Below are 22,170 nucleotides of genomic sequence, written 5' to 3'. Positions count from 1 at the left end.
AAAAGTGAGATTGACTTGTTACTCGGAACCTTGTGACTTGGTTACAACCCTGACATGTAGCGACATTGTATCGAAACTCTATAGTCATATTGGTTGGGTTTACAGATATCAAAATACTGACTTTGGTCGTGCAACTAGCATTGTCTTCGTTCTAATTGTGTAAAAGATACAAGTTTGAACTTTGCAATTCATTCTTATACAATTGTATAGTATATTCATATTAAAATGAATATACCGTTCTATCGTATATTGAAGTTCGGTACCTCTAAAATGCTCTTAAAATACATTCTTACTTTATATGCCTTCATAATGAATAGTGTAGGCGATGACATATTCAAGTTGCGGAGATGTTTTCCTTGCTATGATAACTATGTGATTATGTATGTTACTGACTATCCAATTGTGGATTCAAAATTCAAATAGCCGCAATCTTGTTTTATATTTCACAAAAGACATGAGCTTGTACCTTGCTTACTGTCCACGAGCTTAATAATTCGTCTAAATCAACGTTGAGCCAAACTCTCAATCGTTATAACCAGAAACCCATCTCATTCTCACGTGTTACACAGCAAACATCATTGAACGTCATTTATTTTTAACAAATAGCATCGGAAGAAATATCGTTGAAGCTGAAAAGGACGAGAAAATCTTTAAAAATTGTTCGATAAAAAGCAAACGACTGAGATGTTTTGAAGAACTGTCGCGAAGAAAACCAGCACTGACACGCTTAATTTAAAAGGAAATCTAGAAAAAATGATGAAAACACAAATAGCAAAACCACACTATTCACACAATATGCGTGACAACACTCTGGCTATACTGAATTGCAGAAATTCAAAGCAAAATGGGCAGGAAACGACCGGTATTATCGTTCCAGGTAGCACTGGAAATGAATCAGCCCACACTCTTCTACCGTTGTCATGTAGTGACTTTTGTAGCAATCCCCCGATTCCATCAGGAAATTTCAGTCACTCATTAACTAGGTTAACTAAGCTTGGGCGTCATTAAACTTTCGGTACGTTAGCCCACGATATTTTTAAATGTCCGAGTAATTCCAAGTGCTGCAAAGTAATCTCATTTAAGCATGTTTGAGAAAACTTGTCTTCTTTACGTCACTCGAACTATTGCGCCTGAATCCGTTAGAACGTGTAAGTACACAATAGCGGTGTGTCCTTGGTGTGATTGGTCATGGAAATATTCATGCTGAATATATAATTAGGCAAACAATTGTTACATTGTTGATCGGGTAGCTTTGTTCGTAAATTTACTGATGAAGAGGTATTCTGGCAGTTTGGTAAAGGATGGGTTTCAGTAGTAAGCCGCGTCTCGCGATTTAATTTCTGTTAGTCGGATGAGGTATTGTGTTTTGATGCTCTTCGATTTCGGCGGCGTTCTTGTCATGCCCGTCGGTATGTTTGCGAGATTGCATATTTTCGTCGAGCTTTCGACTGCTTGCCGCGCTTTGGATAGGGCACTGGCATTACGTCGGCTGTGCCAATGCGTAATGGCAGTTACTCTGTCACGTGTCCGATTCTGGCTTGTCGTTTGCGTTCGTTGCGATCGCGGTGGGCATTTGCTTCATGCGACTCTTCAGAGTGCCGGATATTCGGGAAAGGTTTTTGTTCTGATCCACGATGATACATTTGATGGTGTCGCACTGGCTTAAAATTTTCGGGAACGAAACGTTGCTGTTGCCCGTCACCGTGAGCTCTTCCAAGTCTGTCAGCTGCACGATTTCTTGACTTATTTGACTGCGAAAACAAAAAATTTTGCCGTTTTTGGACTTTGTGTCATTCAATGCGGGTCAAGTTGTCTTTCCAAGTAAATAAAGATTGGAATTTGTCACAGAGGCTAGAGTTACAAGCTTGAAGTTACCATCTCGAATAAGGCTAGGGGACTAGCAGGTCTACGGGGAGTCTGGCCTCTGCAGTTGAGATCATTTGGTCTTTATCACCATTTCACCCCCAAAAAGTTTCAGTTCTTTGCATAAAGTAGTTCTGATTGGGTGTGATAAGTTCGTGGAACTGAAAAGTAGTTCTCGGCTCAAGTCACAGCACAGAAACGCAGAGACACTCATCGGAAAAAGTTCTTTTTAACGGGTCTTTCATCACATTATGCTTCAAATTCAACAGCACTGTTCTGTAATGAGTTATTTGACCACCAGGTGTCAGCATGGAGTTAGCACGGAGTTGGCATTGCTTGGTTAACGCGGGATGAATATTATTATTATGATTATGGAATCTGGGCTGTTTCCTTTCATTCATTACTTTGCACAAGGGGTCGTAAATGATTTCCTGCCGCATACCATTGTGTGATGGTTGATTATAGCTGGGTTATGTAACGAGTTCACCCTGATGGCATGCCTATTTACGGGTATTACGTCAAACACACTCCAGCATTTTTGTTTACAAGGCTATTTCTGCACCTGGTACAACGGCATATGCACATCATGCACTCGTGGTATCCATATGTGGTATCCATATGCACAGATAGTGTGTATAAATGTCATGAATCGGTGTATATGGTACAAAAACGTCACTATTCCTGTTATAAACACAGAAATGACGGCCTTCAACGCTATTTTCTAAATTTATGTGCCTCTGATGGACTCGGAATCTGTCCGGAAATCGTTTGCTTGCTCTTCGTGAAACAACGTAATAATTACCTACCATATGTAATTGTTGTCCAAATGTAAATGTGTCAGTTTAATGAGGCTGAACACCGCCTTCGGTATGCAATCCAGCGCGCAATCGTTCAAGCCGAGCTGTTTCAGATCCCACAAACTGCATATCTCGTCGCCGATTTCAATGCCGGGGTTTCCTCCAATCGCGAGCACCCTGCAAATATAATGTTGCACTCACGCAAAAATGATAATCGACTTGGCAACCGTGCGTCATGTGACTCATTTTATTTCCTGGTGTTTTAACAAAAGAGATTTTGCGATTTCGATGCAACCTTGTATGGGTGCAACGCGGCTTTTACCTTAATTTCATCATGTTGGTGACTTCGTCGGGTATTTTCGTTAGTCCGCATCCTCCCAAGTCCAGCCAGACGAGATTGCACAAATGCTTCAAGGGACTGAAGTAGGACAGGTCTCTGTTGCCGCCTAGTCCAAGCATCTAAAGGGTTATGTTGTAACGTAAGTGATGTGTATTGCGGAGTGCGCTGCGCCATTGCGTGAAAAATACTGAGAAACACACAATATATGCAACGACAATCTATCATTCGAGTTGTTGCTACATTTGGTGCAATTGTGTCATCAATATACTCACTTGTAACTAACTATATTTATATATATACGATATATATCAACTCGAATACTATAAAATTTGTCAAGATGCACGAATCTAATTTCTGAAATAATATAATTTCCAAAGATCAAATTAATTTTGTATTGTGATACAAACTCTGGGGATGACGGAGATTTGTGCAAAAGTAACATGGAAATCGAATATGATTAGGTATTTCCTCTCTAAGATCATTAAGATTCGGATCAAGTACATTTTTTTTCAAATCCAAATTTGTATTTGCATTAGGCCATATTCCAAATGAGACTACTGTGAATATTTAGAAAGTCATCTTGTTTTTAAGCACAGAGTCAATTTGACATCCGTCCGTTGTGATATGATTTCATAAGCTTCACCTTTTATCCTAATTGATAGTTCATTCTTGCCTTGTTGTTCCACACGGCACTGGCATTCATCGCAAAAAGATTAGATCACTCAGGAGCAGTAATGACTGAATGTAGTTGCTAATCAAAGTGCGGTTCTACACTGTGATCTGTTTTCATTCATTGACTGGTCGCATTGTGTTAGTGCGATTTCCTAGGCAACTAGTAATCGACGAACTGAACTCACCTGTAGCTTAGTCAACGCTGACCACGATTGCGGTATTGTTTTCAGACTGCAGCCCCACATGTTTATGATTCGTAGGTCTGTCAATTTGCCCAAAATATCCGCGTTTTCGATCTTGTTATTGTTGTTCAGACTGACTGCTTCCACATCTGAGAAAGCGAAAATATCTTGTTATTTCCTATTTCACTGATATGACGGCATGTCTAATGTTGCTGTTGTGGCGCATTTTGACTAACGTCGCCTAAGTAATAGTATCTCACCTGTCAAGTCTCTCAATTACAATCCGCTAGATAAAATCAATCATTATTGCTAATCAATTCCACCTTATCTTGAAAAAACGGCAATAAACATACCCCTTATAATCAAAACCACGCTGAAATCTACTCACCTCTGAATGCATAGTACTCAATCTCGGTCACTGCGGCAGGCACAGCGTCCAGCTCGCAGTCATCCAAGTCCAGAGTCTGTTGCTTCAATAAGGTCGCCGGCGATAAATCCCATTCCACGCTTTCGAATTTCTTCAACAGGGCGTACATGTCCCACTTTGATTCTTCTGTAAGAAGAGATGTGTCCAATAGACTTTCCGCTGACATATACATGGTTTGGCCGCAACGCTATCGTATTTTATATTATCTCTAGTTTCACACGAAAAAGGTTATGTTTCTATTTTCTAAACGCTTATCTCAGCACGATGGTATTATCATTCAATTAACCTTTTATTAAGGATTAATATGGCCTTTGCAGTATACACGTATGCAATGCAAATCGATTTACGAAACTAACACTGTGATACAACTGCGATTATTGACGGTTGTTTTACATGCGAAGTTTTGGAATATCGTGTTTAAAAGTGATTGATCAGGAAAATCATGGCTTTTTTCGATTATTTCTTTTTGTCTGACATTGGTGGCGGTGCGCGATGACGCTTTGGCTTTGTATGTGTAGATCTGATATTGACAGTTAGGTATCCCATGCGGACATATCGCAGGGTGGTCCAAGGCATATGCGTAGTAATATATAAAAGAGAGGGACAAATATTTACTGATTTGTCCAACCGAAAATAAAATAAGTTGGCTGATGAAATTATAACAAACGAACTTAACGGTGTAGGGCAGGGTGTGATATAACTCTACGTAGGGTCAACTGGTCTGATTGCACCCTGCATTCACAAATACAGATGTTATTTATAAAATTGGTTGCAATTGGCTAGGATTAATAAATTCAGCTCAGCATAAAAGACAATGAAAAGACAGGAATTAACCAAACGGGTTATAGTGCTGATATGTCCGGTCATGTAGAATGTTTAGTCTAGACTGAAACCGAATCCCACGATACAATAACAGGAAGGCGTTTACTAAGGGTGTTTGCCTATTCACAAAATTGCAGTTTCGTTCCGCCAATACTCCTGATTACACGGAAACCTCATTGCATTTTGTTACAATCTTCATATCAAACTCATTGATCTAAAAATTCGTCAGGTCAAGGCACATGATACCTTGACACAGCGCAAAGACGCAGTCTTGTATTTGCACATATTAGGCGATTAACATGAGATTAGTCAGTTTCATGTCAGCATATATTTTCACATGGGAAATAGTGCAACGTGAAGGCCTGTGCGAGCTCGAACATATAAAAAAGATTCTACAATCCGTTTTATCATCGGGAGCTTGTTGCTCTGACACAGGTTCTTAAACTGCTGTCCATGGACGCCTTGGGGCTCTACGGAGTGGTTTTAAGGGGTCCGCGATATGGCAATCTTGAAACTGCTACGATAAACTGTAAAACTACATTGTCCTTACGTCCATTCTTATTGTCAGTGCTCACCACAGGTCAAAATAGCCACAAAAACAATTAAAGTAGTAATAATCACATGGTGAGGACTGTATTAAAGTGTTGACCTGTTTTTTTTAGCTTTTAAAGCATCAAATAGACCATTATGGCTATGAGACCATGAGAAATGACCTTTTTATTTAGTCATCAGCCTCCCAAAGTCCGCGGTTAGGTGAATCCGAAATATATATTATTTAAATTATCTTGGGCTAAGTCGCAATAGCAAGTTCATGCAACGATCCAAACAAATTTTGGGGTCAAAAAAGCTTGTCAACGCCACAGTTTATATATTTGTTATAAAACAAGGCGCATACCTTCGATATCTCTAGATTTTCGCGAACTTCTTGTCAACGTACTGTCGTCGATTTCACTAGGGTTGTCGTCGGCTGTTTTTTCCTTGTCTTTACTAAGCTTCAAAGTGCCGAAATTCGTCTCGTCATCGTTGCTGGATTCGAAAACACTGTCTCTCGAATCTGCCTCTGATTCGTCGGTACTGTTGTTGAATAATACAGTTTTGGAAGTGATGTTATCCACTTCCACCCCAGAGTCCCGATTTACGTCGCTCTTTTCGAACCCCCTGAGCGTGATGCTGCCATCTTCTTTGACATGCTCCTCCGGAATCCTTGTTTTTAACAAAGGGTAACACTCCCCGATGCAGGAGTTTCTAAATTTGACATTGTTTTGAAATTTGAAATTGGTGTCCTCGTCCGGATGTTTCATCTCTTGCTTCCAAGCGTCTGGACCTGTCTTTTCGGGATCCTGCGTATCCATGCTGTGATGGCGTGGCCTCCCTGTCTTTTTGAAGGAGTGCGTCTTGGTGACTTTAGCGTGACTGACTCGCTGCTTTTGCTGGGTCAGCACTTGAGACTCGTGCGGCGTCCCTGTGGGGTCGCTGTACGAACGCTGTAGCTTATAGTTGGTCCTTCGAGATGTTGACTTTGGGGATTTTGAAACTTTTCTCGTCGTCTTGTCGAGAATTGAAGGCATCAACGTGGGAATCGTGTTGGCCTCGTTTGTTTTTCTGACTTCGATACTGGAGGCGAATCTCGTGTGAGGTTTTTCCGGTTTCTTGGTTTCTTTTTTCGTGTCCGCAACCTCGCGCGGCTTGCTTGATGTTGTCGAGGTTTCGGTTAATTCTTTCTGCTCTTCGGTTAAATTTACTACCAACACCAGATCGTTTGCATCTCCTCTATGATACACTTCTACCGCTGGTTTTGTCGATAACCGCACATCGCCGTTTGGTAAATGTTTATCTTGCTTTATAGCGGTGTTCGATGATTTCTGTTGTGCTGATTTTTGAGACAACGCCTTCGCTTTTCTGGAAGAATGTTTGGTCGTGGTTTTGTTTTGGTCGTTAGATGCGAGGGTCTTGCCGGCGTGCTTTTTCGACGATTTACCGGGTTGATTGTCTGCGGTCGATGCCGACCGTACCGCGTTTTCCTTGAGGGAATCTGTCTTGGATCCTTTCACCGGGCTGAGATGGACCGGCTCTTTTGCGTGGTGGAATGGTTGGAACGATAAAAAGGATCTCTTGATGCTTGACGATTTCTTACTGCCGCTTCTAGACCACCTGGAACGTCGAGGCGACTTTGTTGAAGATTTACTGCCTGTAAAAAGTGAAATACACGCTATTATTAGTTACGTTACTGGTCCTGTTATAAAATATTGTTAATTATTCCTGAAAGCTCTATAAGAATTGATGACAGCTTTAGAAAAAGATACCGCGCTTATTTTGAAGGGTTTTCTGGATAATAATGTTGATAGAAGCTTTAAAAACGATACCACATCATGGCGAATCGATGGGTCTACAATACAGAATTGCCAATTTTCTCTCAGTAGCACCATCTAGCAGCTGGTTTATGTAAATCAACTCTGATGTAATCGCCGATCTTCATTCGTACATTACTTAAGCAGACAGGAAATTAAGCAATAGATCATTTTATACCAAAGCTGCGTTATTGCTCATCATAGGCAATGCCGATTAAAAATTTTAGTTCATCACTCAATTGTTTTGATGTTGTTAATAGTCAAAACTAATATAGCGCGACAAGTGATGACAGAAATGTGCCTGACTTTCATCAACATCATCGCTTAATCAAGAACTTCTGTAACGGATTTATCAAATCACATTTAGTGAAAGGCTAACTGCATTGTCACCTCACTGAAATATGATCGAATTAATGTTTCTGAAAACATAGGTGCGCTTATGACAAACTCAATACAGCTCTCCATGCATACCTCAAAGTACTAATTTACATTGATTACTCTCCTGAATTGAAGCTTTCATTACACTGGACATGTCAAGAGGGTAAGCATACGTTCAAGTGCTCGTTGCCTCATTTGTGTTCAATTCTCACTTGTCTGTCGTGAGGATGATGTACATTCTCTGCAATGCTGAAATAGAATACTCTTATGTCAAATGCAATCTCAGTCCTCTGCGGAACTATTCCTCCTACATTCTTGGCTACATGTTAATGCTGGCTACTTGGATGGCAGTAAGTTGCAGTTGCTGCACTTGCGTGCATTTGCACTTTGATCCGTTGCGGTATATCCCATCAACTCTTAGGATTGTGCAATTGCGTTGCTCATTCAGCACTAGAATGCTGACCTAAAGTTTTTGCATTGAATTCAAGTAAGCCTTATTTTCATGTGCTTCGTAATTGTTGCGGCAAAACTTGGTCTTGTATACTTTTTCTGCGGTATTCAACGACCTTTCGTTTTGCCGGATTTATGATCTGCCCTACTCGCTAAGCCCTTGTGCTCGTATCTCAGAAAGTTGGTTGCTGCTCTGCGGATAACCATTGGACTTAACTCTGTTTTGTCAGTCTGGTTCTGGCTAAGAACCGCATATTTTCGACTTCTGCTGCATTGTAGGCCGCTTGATTACTCTGCCAACAGGATTTCCCTTTTCCTTCCTTGGTGTTGAATTTCCAGACGTATTGGATTCCAATGTAGACAAGTACCATGTCATTACTGCTGTCTTGCTAGTCGCACTCTTCGGACCTTGTATTCCATACAATATTATGATAGCTCGGGCTCAGGATGCACTTTAAAATAGCTTAATCTCAACCACAAACATATTTTGATTTGTCAAGGAAAGTGTCCCTTACGTGCGCTAGTGCTCTTTTAATGGATTTGCATGTGAAATTCAGAATTATCTTGTAAAGACATTAATACTCAACTTTGATGATAACACACTGTTGAAAGCATTAAGAATTAATCATCGATACATTTAGTGAGCAAACTCCATTATTTAGGCATTGCAAGCCACAATTCGCTTTCATAAATGATAGTATGACTCAAATATATTTAGACCTACTACCTACACATCTAATGGCAATCCTGACTCTATCCCCTGCCCATCATACCAATGACCTATTGATTCCTATTGATTAATGTCCCATTGGTATTACATTGTTCACAACTTTTGAAATGCTTCTCAAGATTTTCCCTCAATGCCATCAATAGAAGGTGCAAAATAGAATCTGTCTTTGAAAATCTTACAAGCATCCTTACCACTTTGCGTTCCAATCTCCATCTCTTGGGAATCAACATTACAACAGTCTGCAGACCTTCGGCACTTAAGACACATTCTGATGACTGCTACATTCCTAGTTTCAAAATAATACTCCTAGGTGCAGGATGATTTGACCTACGTACGATGTTTACGGATGAATCAAACATTACTAATAAAATTGCGTGAACTGAACATTGAATGCATAGCCTAGGCCTAGCCCAGTCTTCTGTTTCTAACTTCAGATATGCCGTAACACGGTCAATTTCACTTGACAACTAATAGCACTCAATAATTAGGACGACATTGTATTCGTACCTACCGTAACTCGAATTCATACTGTAATACTCGGGCAATATCATCTCCTATTTATAAAACATTTGGTCGCGGTTAGTGATAATTTATTTGCTAGTTGATTGCGTGTTCTTCCGTGAATTAGTATCAATATTGTTACATTCTGGTCGTAATAGACCACTTAAAGATTATAGGATGCAATTTGAACAGCTGTATTGTGCGTTCTTGATAAGTATATGGAACTGTTTGCTTTGTTCAGTCTAGACGTATTGCTGATGATAAAACTCAATCTAACTTTGTCTTTCATAGTACAGGGAGATAGACAGATGAGTCATCATGGGAGTATTTTATCATAACATTTCAAAGCTCATAGTAGTTATCGTGAGTAGAAAAACATAACATCACTATAATAAACAAACTAATGTTAAGAACAAAGAAATGACAGTGGAATTATGAACAAATACCTTACCTCTTAGCCACAAAGACACATACAGGTTCCTAAATCTTTTCTATTGAATGGATGAATGCAACTATCGCTTGCCTGATGCCAATGCCCAATTTGTAACCATAGCAATAGCAGAGCCAAGTCTATTCTTCCTGTCAATCACAGACCACACCAATAGACCAAGTTCACCTGATGCTACTATTTGGGGTTAAGTGTAAGCACTTGGAAAGCACCGACTCACCTTGTGTAGCTAATTTTATAACTGCTGATACTCAGTTGCTTCAAATTCCAGCATCACATTTATCTCTCCCATGAGTCAGCCTACGTAAAAGCAGGACTGTTGCTCTGGTAATCGTGATTTTAAACAGATGATGCTTACATCAAAATCTCATTACTTCAACCCCTCCTTTGGGGATTGGGGAGTGTCAGTTGCAGTTCCAATTTAAACCGTAAAACATTGTACATGATTTATCTGAATATTTAATTTGAAATTGGCTTATTTTGCATAACGTCCTTCTATTGAACTTTGATTCGTAAATTAGGCCTGCCTCATGCTGAAGATTTTAGCATTTTGTTATTGTGTTTTCATCTAATTGCCATTGATGTGATTTATTTAGGAATGTTACCGGCTATAAACACGAAACTTTTCTCTTCTTGATGCACTTAGATCAAAAATCTGGTCTTCAACCCAAACTAAATCAAATCAAATAATTACTCACTCCTTGCGGAAGAATGTCTCAGAACCTGCAGGCCCCCGGAAATTTCTTGCAGCAGTTTCTTTTTGAGAGTTACTTGCTCCGCCATTTTTTGGTGGTTAAGACCTTGTATCTCCAAAGTGGCACAGTAAAGTAAAGGGTTAGTGTTCACAGTAAATTTGTTATTAAAATTCTAATACTGAAAATAAAAAATTGATCATTGTAAGTTTAAAATGTGTCACAGGTACGTATTCGGCTGTACTATTTTGATTTCCTGCAGCTAATCTTGCAGGGGCGCTATGACAGACATTTGTTGTTAATATCTAATAAATTTCAAATAAGGCCCGGCTACCTGTCACCTGAGTAGGTACTGTTTAGGAAACATAATGATTCATGCTCGGTTTAGATTTGAGATTGATGGGCTAGGTAGGCTGCCTCTTGAAATTCTTCTTCTGTCACATTAGGTAATGGATTAAGGAATAATTTCTGTATGCCCTCATCATTACTAACTCGGTGCTTCTAGGCAGCATTGCTGTATGGGATAATTAGTGAGTCATCTAACCAGTTTGCAGATTCTAAAGTCATCATTTGCTACTGCTGCATCATTCTGTTTTCGTTTGATGAAAAACAAACTTGCCTGAATTCTTATGGTCAGACTATTTCCTGAAAATGGATCCTATTGCATAATCTTCCAGATATATTTTGTCATTTCTCGAGGTTGGATCATCCCTGGTATGGTTGTAAGACCGTACTGACAGCATGGTATACAGACTGTGCTGGCACTATGTTATGGCGACGGTATTGATGTCACTAAATTCAAGTGAGATGGATGGATAAGATATTGTTCATTTAGAAACTAGGACCGACCGATTATGACAGTTCCATTATAGCTCACACACATGAAAGCACATACGAAATACAGCAGCTTTTATGCTAGTTTTCTTGTCAAGCGGTATGATTTTGAATATGTGATAACATTGGACATCAAAGTCAACTCAACATTGCTTACGATATATAACCAAAAGAGATACCATAAGATGCTGCAATGCCATAGTGCTTACTAGCTTGAAGACTACATAATGTCCCAATGAGTAGACTTCTTGGAGGTATCCTAGTTTTCACGTATGTGCCATTGGTAATACTGGCCTGCACTGTACATAGCTAACGAGTTACCAATTCCTGAATGGGGGGTGTTAAAAACGTAAACATACCGTAACAGTTATTAAAACGGAATTGAACGATGAAATTTGGCTGTATAATCACAAACAGTAAGGTATGATGGATACATGTACATTGTACATTCATCAGCTTGTGAATCAGTAATTGGGGGGGTGGGGGGAGCATGGTGAATGTCAAGTTTCTCATTTGTCAGTACTGCAATATTCTTAGAATAGGTTAGAATTTAAATGAATTGAAAGGGACTACAGCTGTTCACTATCAGAAATTTAATTCTCAGTCAAATGCTACAACATCCACTACATTGGTAGACAATAATATAATAATAATTAAAAATGAAAACGATAGACAGAGTGTCGCCTTATCTCTGATGCCGTCAACCACTATGTCGCTATAGCTTACCTAAGATACTAACGCCTGTTGCTATGTTACCCGATCTGTTCCGTATCTTTCATTCTAACACTTAATGACACATAAGCGCTATTCGGCCTGCTGCATTAGCGCACACAGGCATAGTACGTGGGCGTGCAACCGGATGGCGTGCTCTTTTGCTGCAACAGGAAATCTCTCCCGTATGATTTTATTAGGCTTGAGAACGTTCATTGCGTCACTACGTGAGTTCCTGTCGGCCGCTACAAAGGCTGTCATATTCTAACGTTGTGTGACGGTATCTTTAATGACAGCCCCCTGGTTGCCTATTCTATGTGCATATCATACTGCCATCTGCCATCTTAACCATCTAAGTGAAATATATCAGTCAAAGTTGCTTCACAATAAATACAACAAATCTTCTTTAATTTGAAATCACTACGCAACTGTCCAAGAGTGGTCTACCCTAACACAAGTTTCAGGTACAATAATACAATCCATAAATTCGATTCGTCTAATATGCACGGCGCGACTTTTCAAATTATATTGACACTCACTGGACCAAGTGTAATTTAGAAAGACTAGTAGGACATATCCTTCGAGGAAAATTTCAAAAGTATGCTACGTAGGCTTACGTAAATCGGATAGAGTATTACGTGAATCTTGCAAACCCACCATAATTTTTCCATTCATCCGGGAGCTGACCTGCTACATGCCTTAATATATCTTGAAATATTTGACGTAGCACTCTGAAACTGCACACATGAATGGATAATGTGGCTACGTATCCTCCAATTCAAAAGGTTTCCAGCTACGCGCCAAAATAGCGTAGCTTGGAAGTTCCCATTCCATTCTTCCATATTTGGTGTTGTATATATATTTGCAACACTGGTGTTTTACAGGACAATAGTTTTTTAAATCAAAAATAGATCAAAGCATTTCCTGCTATGCTATCACTAGCCTGCCGGTACTCTTTGAATATTTCAGTGTTATCAGCATTCTGCAATGGTTCATGTGACTTGAATCTGCGTAATGTTGGTCTTTCTGGTGTTTCCTACTGTGTTAAGCGACCCTTTCAAAGTCATGGGATAGTGTTGCTGGCTCATTCTGCTGCTTTGCCATTGTTCCATATATCAACATTATATATAGCTTTCCAAATTCGCGATTACTCAAAACTTCCTGAGTGGCATCATTCTCTCTTATCGGGTCAGGGCAGTTTCTAAGTTGCAAGATTTACTGTTGCAGCGAGCTCTATATAATCGCCACGGTCCTGATGTCATTGGTTTGGCCACTATGCAGTCATTTCCTTTGTAGTAATTTCCTATCTTAGTCCTCTGAACTTGATGCTCTTACAGTAGCTTTCTCTTGTCCGTTCTAGATATTCAGGAAATGTAATCGAGTCCTGCATTGTTTGTATACAACATAAATATCCGGATATCCAATTGGAATGTATTCCTTATTCCGAGTGAGGATGTTACAAAATACTAAAGTCGTTCATCTCAAGTATTCATTTCTCAAACCCGGCTACCTTATTGAGAAAATCACAAACAAAGTCTGCCTCTCTGGGTTGCACAACAAATCCCTAATCTGGTCAGGATACTGAAATACTACCAGTGCCATCAACCGTCATTATACATACGCCTTGCCTAACCTATATTTTTAAAAATACATGCAAATAAAATGTACAGGGATGAATAGATGATTATTACATCCATTAGAAATGATATCTCTGTTAGTCACACATCCATTACCTTCATGTCCATTTCCATACGAGGCAGCGTCGCGTTAGCAAATAATATTCCCACCCACTTCACCTCAAAACATATGTATATTTGTCATTTGTGATTATGGTTAGTATTGTTTATTTACCATTGCTGGGGCAACGTATACACTGCATTATGATGACATCATGGGGTTGAAATGTTTTTCATTTAGCCATGGTAGCTACGTTGCGCTGCTCTCTTTTACGAATTTGGTTGCAGTGCGCCGGCATAGGATTAATTGCATTTGAGTGGGCACAATATGATACGATTCACTTCTCTACATTATGTGAAAATATTAGCGTGGGATATTTGGACGCATCAATGGATTAACTGGAAATTTTGCGCATGTATAAGGTGTACATAGTAATCCTTCTGAAATACAGCATGCATTAAAACAATCGTTACCAACTTTCACATGAGAACTTCTTAATTTTGGCAGAATGTGTTTGTCACTCATAAGGTATCGCAATGTGCTCATCGCGACAATATCAATACATGAATGCTCACCAGTCCGTTAAAATTTGTTGACATTTGATATTTTTTAAGTACCCATTGTGCCTGCTCTTACGTCCAGGAAACGGTGTCATTGTTGCTACCTGGCAATTGCAGAAATGCGAGCGGTTTATTTAGGTCAGATGGCTTGCGACATCCGTCATACCGCAACCCATTTATTTTCACCTTGGTTTTCTTAGATTCTGAGTTTTCCTGAATTGAGCTCAAACGCTATTGATGTATGCTACCGACTTCAACAATAGTTTGAACAATAGCAAATCACTGGAAGTTAACTCATTTGCACCTTTCTAAATGCTTTGTTTTCCTGAATTAATCACCTCTTCTTTTAAAATAACGGCATATAGTATGGCGATTGATCCGAAAATGACCTGTAGTTTCCAAGGTTTACTAGTTCACCTGCAATGTAAGATCCCATATTTTGAATGACATAGATTTCATAGTATATCTTTGACTACCTGACTCTATGCTACTCTGTGCCTTTGTGTCCTCACTTTGGAAATGCCCCGTTTTTGCTGGAGCCGCAAACTATAGTCTTCTCTTACCAAATGGTCCGCGTCAAATGAACTCAATACTCTGTATACTTTGTCGACTTTTGATTTCACGAAAATTCGACACTCTGCACGTAAATTGATTCTTCACACATTCGAAGCTTTTGGGGAACGGTAGTATATTCTATTACGAGTGGCCGAAAGTAATGATGTCTGCTAGATATCAAATGCCGCGATACCCGCACCTTGAAGCGATGCGGCTCTCGTGTGAAAATTCACTATCTCAGGAGTAGCTGACCAATTAATTCTGTACAACATTTTTATTCATGCTTTACCAAATAGAAAATGTGATATAGGCCTAACAAATGTAATGCAATGTAGCAGATGTAAAGGAAATATCATTCTTAGAATTGATGTTGTATCAAATTCAAAAATTGAACACGAAAACGGGGTTATTTTCTATTCTTTGACCAATGGTTGCATGGCACTTAACCTCGCACATATTACATACAGTACATTGATACTGGAACATTTGTAACCGTAATATTAGAACGGATATTAAGCGATCTTGCTCGAGACGCAGGAATGTCAGACGATGCGGGATTAACTTCTCGAATGTGTGACTTACAGGATTGTGTTACCGATCTTCGGACTTCACGGTGTAATTCAAACATAGTCTTTGTCGCGAGGGGAAGTTTTCCTGAGTGCTTTTTCACGCGGTTCTTAAGACGCGCTCATGTTCACAATCCAACATCAGTGTAACCGCTACTGTTTTGTGTAAATTAGTAGTATTAGTGGGTGACACTTGACTTGGTGGTGTCATGTCTGGTAAAAAGTAGGCCGTCGGTTTTCTTTTGTTTCCTTCATTTATCGTTAGGTTGAATTAACCATTTGATGACATTTCGAATTACCTTTGATTTTACATCATTTTAATGACACGAATCAAGCACGCTATCGAGTACTAAATGGCATCGGCCGCGTGCAAAATGCGTCATCTTAAGGCACATTATAATATTGAGACAGAAGATTATTTACAATCAGAGGGAGCCGAAGTAGCCAACGTTTGCTACTCAATTGAAAGTAGTAATCTTTCTAAATCTTCCACTAGTCGATTTTGCGTACCAGGCTAAATCTCCATTCCATTTCAGGCCCACTCTTCGCCTCCTTTAATATCGGCCGAACGAGTGATGGCTGGTTTTCGCGCCAGAAACCACGTGATAGCCGACCGCATAGAGGAAGAAGACGAGGTCGATCACAAGGCTTTCGTTACGGACGACGGCAACAATTACCAGGAAGCCGCTGAAGAAAATGGCGGGATCAGCGACAGAAGTGCAACGACGAGAAAGTTGGATAACTTGTGAGTTTGGCCGAGTGTAATTACATTGTGGCGTGCGAAGCGTCGTTAACGAGGCAATGTCGGTTATGAATTACACGCGAGCGCGAAAAATGACGTCGTCCCTGCCCACCACACACCCAGTTTCATGGAAGATTTGCATTGTTGATTTACAAAACAATAGCTTGTGTCCACTGTGGCGTATGCGTTACAGTGTGTTTTCAACAGAGGTGGTCAAAGTGACTGGCTTTGCGGCTCGGGTGGATGTAGAAGCGGATATTACCGGGACCTCCAAAAACTACTGTGATTGGAATTATTAAAGGAAATCTCTCGAAGGCACTCCAGGAAGTAGTTCCAAAGAGCGGCTTTGGTTGGCGGGCTGTATAGGCTACTTGTGGCAGTTAATCGAAATGGCATGTTGTATATTCGCGACTAACGCAAAATGACTACTGACACTGCGAATAGATATAAGGAGTGATGGGCATTTTCCACTTGTCCCAAAACGACTTTCAACTTTTCAAAATCCAATTTGTAAAAGCCGAGAAAAAGAATGGGTAATTATCCTATATAACTGTCCAAGTAGTGGTGAAGTAATGTAAATTCATGCAGTGCGTAGCCTGAGGTGGACACGGTAGAAGTAATCGAATGCCATCACCACTTGAGTAAGTTGTGCATGTCGGCAAAACTTACTTCAGCGCTCGGAATTAGACCTTGTTAACGACAGTTTACAGTGCGCCTTTATAATGTCCCGTTGCTATCGACAGCGTGACTCAGCAGCAACAGTGGAGGATACCGACTGCGAAAAAAATGTCAGACGGAAACGCAGACCAAGACCAATCGGGTGAGTCCCGCGTGTGAAGGTTCTAGTTTTTGTAGCGAGTATAATGTCCGATGACAATCTGGTATTCATTCTCGATGTTCATTACCAGTGGCGGTCGGCAACAAAGTGTTTTCTGTAGTACTCTTGTAAGTTTTGTTTGCTATCACTACTCGAGTGGTTTTGTTTTGAAACTAATTCCACTGCTACTCTAAATTTTGCATTGTTGTTGTGATTTTGCGAATCTCGAAATTTTAAAAGTACCACCCCCCCCCCCCCAATTTAATACTGTACCAAATATGTGACTCTACTCGGTAAAATCTACTTTTGAAGCTACTCGAGTAATTTTCAAACCTTCCATTTATGCTTAGACTTGAAATGTTTGGCATGTCTTGGAAATCCTGCCTTCCACTCGATTAGAAATGCAGATTACTTAGACATTACTCAAAATTAGGAATCGCGCAAAAACCCGTGCGTGAAATTTTACGGCATGTGACTTTACGGGGTCTGTTTTAGACAATGTCACCGCGGATTTGAACCATCTTCGGGAGAGCACGGTACAGTCGCTGAGAAGACTCAAGGAATCCGAGCTTCGCGCTCAAAATTCGAACAATAAAATCCGGGAGCTCTCCATCAACATCCGCATGAAGGAAGGACTGATCAAGGAACTGGTTCGAACTGGTGTGGTTTGATTCCCATTTTTTTGGTTTACGTAACTTGAGAATATGACAACCGCAACCTGAATGACCTGTTGCCCAATCAGGTTTTATGCATGATACTCATTTGCATAGTTCTCCTTAAAAGCATGAGATATAGCAACTGTGTGTAATGGATGCAATAGGTCGTCATTGTCCTTCATGGTTGCCTGTTAAATTGAAATCCCGGGATTGATAGTTCAAGTAAAGCTTCTTGGCTAACTCTGTATTGTTAGCATACAATACAAATGGTTTTTGCAGTCACAAGGCAGAGAATTCAGCCCGTGTTACGGTCAATACACTGACCGGCAAGGATTCTACACCATTCATGTATATGGCATATAGTCTGATCACGTGTGAATAACGCGCATTGAATGCGCTCACATTACATTGTTCAGTTTGTGATGATCGTCTTTTGCGCATTATGTCCTCTTGGATGGTTTGAAATTCTCAGGAAAATACCATCAGTAGTTTGAATGCCTCGTTTGAGGAAATTGAGTACGCGGCATCAATGCCGAGGCCAAGAGGTCACACTCAAATATTTCAATGCTGTGATGATTTCTTCTTAATAATTATACATGACTGTGATCACATGACATGCAATATGATTTATGACATTGTGATGATGTAAATTTGACTACGCGTTGTTGAATTGATTAAAAAATGTTGATCGTTGAGTCAAATTTCAGGTAACGACGCGGAGGCCGTCAATCGCGAGTATCTGGGTAAAATAATGCAGCTTCAGAGAGAGGTGCAGACGGCGAAACACGAATTGCTGGAAGCTCACAGAGTCTTACAGACGCAGCAATCCTCTGGTGGGACAGAACAGGTAACCAAGTCAACATTTACATTTGCAGCGGTTTGCAAACTTAACACACCCTTCGATTGGTTATTTTTGACCCTGTGACATGGAATTCAAATCCTCATTAAACTTTCGTCGGCTGCAATTTCTTGACCCATGGTACTCAGTGTTATTACCATATACCCATGATACAACTTATAGGGCGTTTTTTTTTTGACATGTCAAAATTTGTCAAAATTTTGTCAAAATTGTAGCGTAAGGACAAAATTCGTCAAAATTGTTCATGAAGTCAAAATTTTTTTGACGTCTGCATTTCGTTTGTATCGTAAATTTTGCACTGTCGGTGAACGTATCATTTGATATTTTACAGCTTGCAGCCTACTTTATGAGCCTACCGTTGTAAACGGCTAATTGTCTGCTCATTGTGAATCATGAACGGTCAAATAAAACAAATAGGTAGACACGGTATTATGGTCAACGCACCGCAATATCCTAACCGAAGAAAGACTTCTTGGGCATTGCATCATTCTTATATTGAGAAGCGCATGATGAAAAATTGTGATGTGGACAACATTGTCAGAATGAAGCAACACGGCGTGTCACGGCGTGCAGTGTACGCACAACTTGAGTGTTGTCAGCCAACAACTGCTGCTGTTGAACGTTCGTGGCAAGTTTCATAGTAAGGACATGCACTTTCTACCCAAGAATGTAGGAAAGTATCTCTCGTTGTACTACAAAATTTTTAAATTATTCCCACCATAATACGTATTGTTACCACTGGAATTCTTTTCATAGGGCCAGATTTCGTTAAATATTGTTGTTTTTCATGTAAAATGTTGCCTGTTTTTAAGCAAAAAACGTTTTTTCAGGCCAAACTTCTTCGTTAGGACAGCCTATTCCAACCAGAAATGTAGATAAGTGGTGCAATTTTAACATTACGTGGGAAAACACCTAATTTGCATACGCTAGGTCAAAATTTGGTCAAAATTCAGTTTGTTTAGGTCAAAAAAGTCAAAATTTGGATTTTTTAGGTCAAAATTTTCTTTTTTAGGTCATAAAAATCCGCCCTACTCATAACTTATTCTGGACCAGTCTTGGGATCAAGTCAATACCGTACTTTCTAGTCGGAAGGCGTTTCGGGTCATCGTAATTTTTCACTGGAATGAAGTCAAATGATTTGAAAAATTTTCAACTGGAGTCACAATTCAAGTCGTCTCCAATATTCCAATGCCAGGCCACCAAATATTTTCAGTTTGATTAATGTGCACGGGATGAAATTTTTGAGTACGTCGCTGAGATTTGAGAATGCCGCTCAGAAAAAGGGTATGCTCCATGCGAGTAGAATTTGAGTCCAGATTAGTATTGAGGCCGAGATCACGTTTCAACCTGCCTGAGTGGCTTAAAATGCTGTGGGAAGGAAATATTTAATGACTTCAACGTTGACTCAAATTAAAATCCGAGTCACGAGTGATTTCCTATTTTGCCAATTACGCCGGGTTCAAATCTTTCGAAAAACGTGACCCGAGTCATCCCAACATTCTTCCAGACTAGAGTTTTTGTGCTTAGCGTTCAGCATTATAAAATGTGTAGGTAACGATTGCCTTGTAGTACGCTGATTAATAATAGTCTTGAATGACGCGTCCGTACCTCCATACTAGCTGACGCACCGATAAAATTGTAGTGATGCAGATTTTGATTCAAAACAACGCTCTTTATGATTTAGGAGATGCAGAAATTGAAAGTGGAGTATGAGCAGAGGCTGAAGGCGGCGAAATCAAAAGTTCAGGTTTGTTGTATTCTGCATTTTTTGTTTTTGGCTTGTTTTTGGCTTGCTGATCACTCGTGAAATTGATGGTTGCATCCGGTTGGAGTGATTGGTTTCCTTACATTTTTTCGACCATTTGAATTCCATAGCGCATCAAGGTATCACCAAGGACCCACATTTTAATCACAGGTGGTCATGCGGACACCTACTCTGTACTTACAATACGGAATGCTTGGTTCTTCTCTCCATTCCGTTAACATCTTTTTTATAAAGATAAAGTGTATTGATTTTCAGAAATTTGTTCAAGCAAGCATCTTCAAGATACGTAAACTATAGGCCAAACCCTGGTATTTCAACCAGATCTCTTTGCTGTGTCCCAGTGCCACAAAGCAAGCCCCTCGATCTGAACAAGTCAATTATTACCAGCCGATTATTGTTGATCTGAAACAAATATGCTAGTTTGCTACCATGTTCGTAGTCTCGTGTCGTAAAGACGATATTTTCAAGGATGCATGGCGAATTGTATTGTTTCCGTTCAGATGCTTCAGAAGAAGCAGAGAGAAACTGAGAGTCTCGCAACGATTCCCGCACAGAACAGAAAGAAAATTAAAGAATTGGAGTTAGGTGAGTGATGTTGGGTCACTGTGGGCCTGATGTAAAACCGCCTGTCTAAGTCAATGAATGATGTGCTGCTATGACTTTTGCACAGCTTGTTGCTGAAGTAGAACTAGAAGTAGGAGTGACGCTATAAATTTATACTCAATTACAAGTAGAAGTAGCAATGTCTACAAACTACTTCAACATGAAGTACGGATGAAGATATCAAAAGTACTCCAGTCATTTCATAAAGTAGATTTGGACGATGGGCCGCAGATTGTTAGCAGTTAATCGGAGACTTCGCAAAGCGCAGAATGCTAACCCGGCCGGCATGACTAACGACACCGAAAATATATTCAGTTTCTGTGATTCATGGGCAATTTCGCCCGGTTATTACGACAATTTCACTCATAGAAGTAGTGCAAACATATCGCAAAGCTAATTTCTGCTTTATGTAATCCAAAGTGTAAAAGTTAAATAGATTTTATACTGCATGTAGGCTTGATTGCCCTCAGGACAGTAGAAGCAGGGCTGTAATCAAGTCAATCAAGTCACAAGGTTCCGAGTCGCAAGTCTATCTCACTTTTATAGTTTTGACTCGAGGCAAGTCGAGTCATTTTCAACTCACCACCGAGTCAAGTCCATGTCATTATGCTCACTGTTCAGTTTTCAGTTCACCCCCATTTTTCAACTCTGCTCGAGGGATATAGAATAGCTCGCATTGGTAGGCTAATATAGTAATTTTCCTCAGTTTCAACAGTTTCTGGCCCTATTTTCAAGTATCACGTCTGATAGACGAAAAACCAATAATGTGTTAGCTTTACTGTTCTTCGAAATTACAATGAAATGTCTGTCTTGGCAGTCCTAGTCTCGAGTCATGTGACTTGGCTCGAGTCAGGCAGAATAACTCGAGTACAAGTCGAGTCAATACAAAAATTGACTCGAGTCAAGTCTCGTCACAAAAAAATCCCGACTCGAGTCAGACGCGCGTCATTACAACCCTGAGCAGAAGAACTTTATTGCCGACCACCTTTATCAAACGGCTTCTCCCGACGACGCCAAATTAGTCAGGATATTTTGTGCGATCAAATGCCATCAGACGCGGCAAAGCGACTGTATTCCCGGAGTTATTTTGCTATTCTTCCCAAGCGGTCCTGACTATGCTATGCCGGCTTGTTAATTACTGTATTTCGATATTACTTTGTCCGTTTTTCTGCAGA

General features: G+C 40.0%; 2 protein-coding genes across 3 annotated transcripts in view; one reads left to right on the top strand and one right to left on the bottom strand.

Annotated features, from left to right (window-relative positions):
* Positions 1–22,170, top strand: part of LOC145456262 (kinesin-like protein KIF27) — a 45,566-nt gene that overhangs the window by 10,138 nt on the left and 13,258 nt on the right. The window contains exons 14-19 of the mRNA XM_080334339.1: positions 16,090–16,298; positions 17,039–17,115; positions 17,608–17,772; positions 18,476–18,615; positions 20,312–20,374; positions 20,893–20,977. Of these exons, the coding sequence (XP_080190465.1) occupies positions 16,090–16,298; positions 17,039–17,115; positions 17,608–17,772; positions 18,476–18,615; positions 20,312–20,374; positions 20,893–20,977 (739 nt within the window). The remainder of the gene's footprint in view (positions 1–16,089; positions 16,299–17,038; positions 17,116–17,607; positions 17,773–18,475; positions 18,616–20,311; positions 20,375–20,892; positions 20,978–22,170) is intronic.
* On the bottom strand, positions 576–12,506 carry LOC145456263 (uncharacterized). Of its 2 annotated transcripts, none has more exons than XM_080334340.1 (7): positions 10,657–12,506; positions 5,999–7,291; positions 4,243–4,407; positions 3,858–4,003; positions 2,983–3,119; positions 2,670–2,837; positions 576–1,751 (listed from the first exon to the last, which is right to left on the bottom strand). In XM_080334340.1, the coding sequence occupies exons 1-7, from the start codon at positions 10,739–10,741 to the stop codon at positions 1,520–1,522; spliced, it is 2,226 nt and encodes a 741-aa protein (XP_080190466.1). In that variant the 5' UTR covers positions 10,742–12,506; the 3' UTR covers positions 576–1,519. The 2 variants fall into 2 exon arrangements, with proteins under 2 accessions (XP_080190466.1, XP_080190467.1); XM_080334341.1 differs by lacking the exon at positions 10,657–12,506 and adding an exon at positions 9,201–9,917.

The sequence above is a fragment of the Botryllus schlosseri genome, chromosome 14, assembly GCF_051294905.1.
Source record: "Botryllus schlosseri isolate E-star chromosome 14, Bs_hap1, whole genome shotgun sequence".
In the NCBI taxonomy this organism is placed as follows: domain Eukaryota; kingdom Metazoa; phylum Chordata; class Ascidiacea; order Stolidobranchia; family Styelidae; genus Botryllus; species Botryllus schlosseri.
The sequence above is the reverse complement of the archived record's forward strand: the minus strand, read 5'-3'. Positions and strand labels throughout refer to the sequence as shown.

Excerpts from the sequence above, each read along its gene's own strand:
- LOC145456263 (XM_080334340.1), bottom strand. The coding sequence starts at position 10,741 with ATGGCGGAGCAAGTAACTCTCAAAAAGAAACTGCTGCAAGAAATTTCC. Across the intron at positions 7,292-10,656 it reads GAGACATTCTTCCGCAAGGA|GCAGTAAATCTTCAACAAAG; the intron begins GTGAGTAATTAT and ends CACTTTTTACAG. Across the intron at positions 4,004-4,242 it reads TGAGTACTATGCATTCAGAG|ATGTGGAAGCAGTCAGTCTG; the intron begins GTGAGTAGATTT and ends TCGCTTTCTCAG.